Source organism: Balaenoptera physalus (genome assembly GCF_965194825.1).
Source record: "Balaenoptera physalus genome assembly, chromosome: 12".
In the NCBI taxonomy this organism is placed as follows: Eukaryota; Metazoa; Chordata; class Mammalia; order Artiodactyla; family Balaenopteridae; genus Balaenoptera; species Balaenoptera physalus.
In genome coordinates, this window is record NC_138897.1 from 89952380 (window position 1) to 89959564 (window position 7185).

The window sequence follows — 7185 nt, forward strand, 5'->3', positions numbered from 1 at the left end:
TAGGCACTCTCACACATTGCTGGGGGAGCACAAAGCGATTCAGTCCTTCTGGCAAGGAATCTGTCAGTGTTTTCTAAAAACTGCAGAAGAGCTGACCCTTTGCCGTGGCAGTGTCACTTTGGGAATCTCTCGTTCAGGTACAGCCGCATGTGTGTAAAATGGTATATGTACAAGTTTTTCATGGCAGCATTGCTTTATAACAGCAAGAGTTAGGAAGCGATCCAGGTGTCCAGCAAGAGGGAACTGAGTGAATAGCTGTGGCACATGGAATATTACCATGAGACAGAATAGGAAGGTCTTGGATTCGGAAATGTTTCCAGGATATACTATTAAGTGAAAAGAAGCAGGACGCTGAAAGATTCATGTGGAATTCTACATATGGGATGGGAATAAGAATATATATATATATATATATATATTTCTTTAAGAATATATATATTTTTGAAACCATGCTCAGGTATTAACTATTTTAAAAACCCCAATAATTTAAAAATAGAGAAAAAAGGAAAGAGAGTAGAACAGCACAGCTGCCACATCTCATTCACCCACGGCAGGCTTCTTGTGGTGTTGGGGTCAGGGGGACACAGCCTGAAACTGAATTTGGACTTTTGACCAGAACATGGGACTGGACATCCTCATCACTAGTTTGCAACTGTCGGGATGACCTGTCGGGGTTCTTAACCTTTTCTTTTTTCTTTTTTTTTTTTTTTAATAAATTTACTTATTTAATTTATTTATTTTTGGCCGCGTTGGGTCTTCGTTGCGGTGCGCGGGCTTCTCATTGCAGTGGTTTCTCTTGTTGCGGAGCTCGGGCTCTAGGCGTGTGGGCTTCAGCAGTTGTGGCACGCGGGCTCAGTGGTTGTGGCTCATGGGCCCTAGAGCGCAGGCTCAGTAGTTGTGGCACACGGGCTTAGTTGCTCCGCGGCATGTGGGATCTTCCCGGACCAGGGCTCGAACCCATGTCCCCTGCATTGGCAGGCGGATTCTCAACCACTGCGCCACCAGGGAAGTCTCTAGAATGATGTTTTTAAATGAATAAAATAAAATACATCAGATTGTAAAATACCTAGGAAGGCTCTTCCAGTAGAGAGGAAGCAGCATGATTAAGAGCACAGAGGTCTGGAAGCACCGAGAATAATCCCAACATGGTTCAAACGTAGGCCCCGTGGGAGGAGGCAGAGGCTGAGCAAGGCCAGGTTCACCACTGGAGTCTACCGGTGTCTTTCCAAGCATCCTCCTCCTCTTCTTTCCTTCTTTTTCTTCTTCTTCTTTTTTAATATTTTCCCCAAACCTAACAATGCTACACCCTCAGTAGGCACTGTAATGAATTAAAGTGTCGCTACGACTTGTTGATTCTTCTTGATGACCACTGTCTTCATTAAAGGCTCACCGCAGAGTCTATATAAAGGCTGACAAAGAGCCAGTTATATTTGGGCATCAGCCAATTGCCAGGGTTTAGCCATAACATGTATGGTAAAGCAAACAGAACATTCCAGCTACAGTTTAGAGACAGGGACCCCACACATGAGCGGGAAATCAATACATCTTTTGGGTAGATGGATGGTGGTTGTATGAAATTACTTCATCGTATTTCATTAATTCCCTAAGGTCTTTTAAAGGCATTTCCGCTATATTTGTGTATTGTCCTCTTAAGTATTTTCTAGTTGTTCTATCCTGGGTATTAATTTGGGAGTTGTTTTGTAGAATGTGGAAGTCTCAGAAGAGTCAGCTGAAAAAAATACCCTTCTCAGTAATTGAAGAAAACAAATTCATGTATTCATGGTGATCATGGGTAAGTCACCTTTCCTTATCTCACCTTATATCTATATTTAATAAGTAACTTGGGAACATTGATAATGTGGAGTCACAGCAGTGCGTTTGTTTGACCTGTAATCCTTTCTCTTTTGTTTGACCTATTTATACATACCTTCTAAATTTAATCACAGTAAAATGTCAGTTACTTATAAGAGAAATGCAGATCAGAAAGTTCTTGTTCTCAGTACCCAGAATTTTAAACCTAAGGAAGTGAATTCATATAGCTTTCAAAATCGGAATGTAAACTCACATGTCAGCATTTCATCTGAATGTCTGTCTGGAAAGAAATTGTTCCTTGGGGTTTCAAGTCTTATAAAAAGGTTTATTGACCCAGTAAGCACTTTCTTGATTTGTGTTTCCTTCTATCAGACCTTCATTTCATAGGCAAAGTTTCTTTAGAATCCATTTTGATCAGTTAAAAGGTAAAATCATTTCCGTTGTTTTCCACTTAAGCATAAGAGTATTTTTAAGACCCTGAAAGCAGTAAGTAGCCCTCTCCCTGTCTCCCTGTCTTCTGTTCTTTCTCTTTGCTGAGAAGTTTTCATATTTATAATATTTTGCATGACCTTATGTTGATGAGAATCAAGACATATAGTTAATTTTTTAGAGACTGGGAGTTTACAGCACACCATCCAGTGCTCATTGATTTTTATTTAACTCCGTTTCCTTCCCGCAGAAGCCGATTTCTCATCCATGTGGAAGGCAGGAAGCAGACATCAATACCTAATACTCAACCTTGAAAACAAAAAGAGGATTGTAATCCTTCGTAAGCAACATTTAATACCAAAGGGGAGCAGAAACTGAAAGTTAATTTTTAAACATCTATATTTTGTTTGTCTTCAGGTTAACCATTTTCATGTGTAAAAAATATTTTTCATGTGTAAGAAATATTTTTCATGTGTAAGAAATTAGACCTAATTGTATATTATATATAATATACAAACTTGGAATTATGCTAAGAGAGAAAAAGCCTTCTCTGTAAAGATGCACACTACAGTTCAATACTCGAGAAGTTCTTTAAAAGTGTGAACATCAAACAGAGAATCCATGCATATAAAATGCTGTTTTAACTGATTTTTTTAAAACCTGTGCATACATTTAAATTATAACCAGTAGCTTATCAGAGTCAGCTCCAAATCTATGAGAAATATGTTCTCTTGTGGTTTTTAGCCCTGAACTTTGCTGTGTAAAGACATAAAATGATATGATATAAAATATTTTAAACCAGAAACTATCTCCTGGGTTACTGACAGTCGAGGTCCTTCTGTTCCAAAAGCTGAGCAGAGCCCCCTCTTGTCTCAGTCAGTAGTAGTCCTATCAACTTATACAAACAAAAGCTTGCTGGAAGATAAAGTTTTATATGCATTTTTTTTAATCATTAAAGACTAAAACATTCCTGTTTTAACTTGTAATTTTTTAAAGAATATACTGATCAGCTTCAGTCAATAAAAAATATTTTTAATAATAAAAATAATTTTCTGGGATTTCTTTTTATGACAGGGGGGTGAAATAAGGAAAGTCAGTCTCCTGAAACCAAACCTGGCAAGTTAATTTCCTCAGGAACAGGGAATGTATTTTTTTAAGCATTGCAGATATCAAAGTTCTATTGTGCTGTATAAATGCCCCTTTGTTAAAAGGTTTTAGTGCTACTTCAGAGGTGATTTTCATGAGAGTGGAGGAGCCACCCCATTTAGCCTTTTTAATTAGGGTGCTGAAAAGAGAAATTGGGCGAGGTTTGGCTATGTTCTTTATAAATGCTTGCTTTCTGCCCAGGATAGGCTGGTGTGTACAGAGCAAGACTGAGAAAGGTAGTGTATAGTCGATTCTGAACTATTGCCTCCAAGGTAGAAACCTGAAATGTCCCTGGAGAGGCTGACTTTCGCTCTGAGAAACAAAATATTAAATTTTCTCCTTCTCTTTATGATAGTTTTATGGCTGCATGTCAACTTGCCTAGTGAAAAGAGAACACTGGTTAGGTGCTAAAAAGAACAATTTCAGGGAACTAAAGGATTTTAAATAAGTCAAAAGTTATTTTGTAACTAAATGTATTTTAGCTCATAGGGTTATAGTATCTACAACACCTATTCTTACCCTTCCACATTCTTGTGAATTACAGCACATGCGGTTCAAAAATGGAAACCTTAAATTATCAATTTATCTCTCTCAACCTAAGTTATTTAAATATGTGAGCAATTTCTGTTAAAGAGAGGCAGCCTCAGTATGTTGAAATAGTTGCAAAATGAAACTAGATTTTAGCCTTTATATTTTGTCGTCAACATTCTTTCATCTTAAGAGGAGGCGGGAATTCCCTGATGGTCCAGTGGTTAGGACTCTGTACTTTCACTGCTGAGGGCACGGGTTCGATCCCTAGTCAGGGAACTAGGATCCCACAGGCCCCGGGGCCAAAAATAGAAAAAAAAAAAAAAGAGGAGGCAACTAAATTGTACTGTAATTTGCCTGCCAGAAATTATCTCAGCCATCAAAAGAGACTGATGTGAGTATATTTTTAGAGTTTGTGAACAGCTCTATTAAACAGAAATAGAAATACCCCAAAGAAAGAAACTCTGAATCAAGATAATACATAATCACTTAACAACAGTTTTAACTAAAAAGTGCTAATAGGATGCAGGAGATTGAGAGCCTCTAAGGGGTAAGGTTGGTTCATTTCAGGAATGTGGCTGAGTTTCGGAACATTGTATACCATGGCTAATTGATCCTGCAGTTTTTCTTGGTGGCCTTGACCTGAGATTTTCCTTCTCTGGTTAGATACCTGTAGCTAGGTGACTGTTTCAAAGTCATGCACCTTTGTTTCTCTTGAGCCATGTGATGACAATTTTGTTGGGGTCCATTTCAGAAAGGTTCATGATTCCACACCTTAAACAATCATCTTGGCAACCACTTCATACGTGACAGAGAATAGTGAGTAAGATCAGATTAAGAAACCAGACACATTAATCAGAACCACAGCTGACACAGTAGGTTAAAAACCAGAATGGCCTTTGCGAGAACTTCATCAAACGAGGGCACATTAATCAGTCCTGTAAATGATGATTTCTGGGTTCTCAGCCAAATGCATGCTTAAGAGATCTAACAAAAGAAGACAAAATAATTTGAGCGCACATCAAGTATTGCTTTGCTGGCCACTGGAGACACAACAATGAGCGAAGCAGACTCAATCTTTGTTTACAGTCTAGTGGAAGAGACAGATCTTAATCAAATAATGACAAATAGGTCATGAAAAACTGGTAAGTGCTATGAAATAAAGCTTTGAGCTACTGTGTCAGCATATAACAGGGGCATAGGTCAAGGGTGGAGGGCTCAGGGAAGGCTCAGGGAAGTGACATCTGAACTAAGCTGAAATATGAGTAGATGCTAACTGGCAAACAGGAAGAGAAAGAGCATTCCAGACAATGGTAACAGCATGTGCAAAGGTCCTGAGGTGGAAAGGAGCATGACACATCTTCGGACCTGATGGACTAGAATGGAGCAAGCTGGAAAGACGCTGGGACCAGATCAGACACGCGTGTCAATGAGGCAGGCAGTGTGGGGACTGCAGCACCATCATTTAGTAAGCCCAGTGATGTAAACTCGATTGTTTGTCTTCTTGGGTTTTCCTTGAAATCAGGTCTAATTTGTAACCTAAATGCTTTGCCTTTGTAATGGCCCAGGGGAAGCATTAAACAGCCCTGGAGATACATCACAACAAGGAGAATCTCAGCCAGTGACAGAGCCAGTTCTAGAACCAGGTCTCCTGCCTGAAGGTGTTCTGAGAGGTGAACCTGACAAATTGAGAGTGGGGAAGCTTGTGTCCTTTTGTCTCCGGGAATGCTCTTTCATGACACTAAGCGGTATGTTGAAGTGCCAAATTATGGGGGGCTGTTCACTCACTTTTTCAACTCCTTCATTTCACACACATTTTTTACTGGACGTTGCTAATGCACCAGACACCCTGCTAGGCACTGAAGGTATAAAACTGAGTAAGACAGGGAATTCCCTGGTGGTCCAGTAGTTAGGACTCCGCAAGGGCCTGGGTTCAATCCCTGGTTGGGGAACTAAAAATCCCACAAGCTGTGCGGTGCGGCCAAAACAAACAAACAAAACTGAGTAAGACAGGGTGGTCCTTGCCCTCCAGCTGCTCAGAAATCTTTCTTACAAACAGATAAATTACATTCAATAGCGATGTTTTAGCGAAGTACTCTGGGATCCCGACAATATTGAGCCCAGCGCCTGGCACAGTAATCAACTCTTTATTATTGAAAGAGTGGTAGTTGGTCGCTGATGAAGTCCCTGTGGCAGACATTCTAAACCCAGAGGGGTGTTGCCTGCTTTAAAAGAAGACGCTGTGTTAAGTGTGAAGATCACAGGATAAGCGCTTTCGTTGGATGTGGAAAAAGGAGTCTGAGAAACAGCTGGTCTGGAGCCTGCAAATCCCTTTACTGCAGGCCTTATTCCACCACAGCTATTGACTAGGGTGCTGAGAGTTAAAAATGAAATAATACAAGTAAAGGGTTTTGTCCAGTGCCTAGCAAATGATAAATATTCAGTAAATATTAGCTATTGTTATTCTATTGTTATTCTGGTAAAGAAGCTTTTCGGTGATTGGAATTAGATAAAGCGTGGTTATTTCCCATCTTTAGGGGAGTGAGAGGAAAGCCTTGTTAAATACATCTTTCAAGTTCCCAGTGTCAGCTCTGGGACTAGGCAGTGAGGAACCAGTGAGGTTACAGAAAGGGTCAGGGAGACAATGTTCAGGGTTATGTAGGCATCACCTTCCCTCTTCAAAGGGGGTGTACCTTCCCTAGTACCTGTATTGGGTGATTTCACACCTATATTCTGAGAGGAAAGCTGAGGATAGCAGAAACAAAATAACCATTTGAGAGCATACACTATGATTTAGAAAGAAAAGAAAAACTTCAGTCTTGTGGCCGGTAATTTTAAAAGCAAACGAGTAATAACAATGTTTTTAAAAATCTCACACCACCTCCTGTGGCACCTGTTCCATGCACGTTGATGGCCCAGCTCTGCGTTTGGTCCGGAGCTGTCTGCAGGCTGGCCCAGCCCTGCCTCTCCTGGTCCCCTTACCGTTTCTCAGCTCTTGCAAGGTGTCCTCGTGCAGAGCCCGCAGTCTCTGAAAAATCATCGCACAGTCCCGCGTTGATAACAGCTGCAGTTACATTAGAGATGCACACAGAGTGGACAGCTCAATGGTATGCCTTTCACACATAAAGTAATATAGGACTTTTAAAAAGGAAAAAAAAATGTCCAGTTGTGATTCCATTGGTCAGATTTCATCGAGGCCAAGTTTTCTCCAATTAACCAGATCCTGGCCTGGTGTGGACAGCATTTGGTGAGTCCGGGCGGAGGTGTGTG

The 7185-nt window shown here is 40.5% G+C and overlaps 1 protein-coding gene across 6 annotated transcripts in view; it reads left to right on the top strand.

Annotated features, from left to right (window-relative positions):
- Positions 1 to 2631, top strand: part of CCDC62 (coiled-coil domain containing 62) — a 44404-nt gene extending 41773 nt beyond the window's left edge. For all 6 annotated transcript variants that reach the window (XM_082418253.1, XM_082418254.1, XM_082418252.1 and 3 more), the window contains 2 exons: positions 1705 to 1792; positions 2492 to 2631. In XM_082418253.1, the coding sequence (XP_082274379.1) occupies positions 1705 to 1758 (54 nt within the window). In that variant the 3' untranslated portion in view covers positions 1759 to 1792; positions 2492 to 2631. The remainder of the gene's footprint in view (positions 1 to 1704; positions 1793 to 2491) is intronic.
- Positions 2632 to 7185: the final 4554 nt, after the last annotated feature.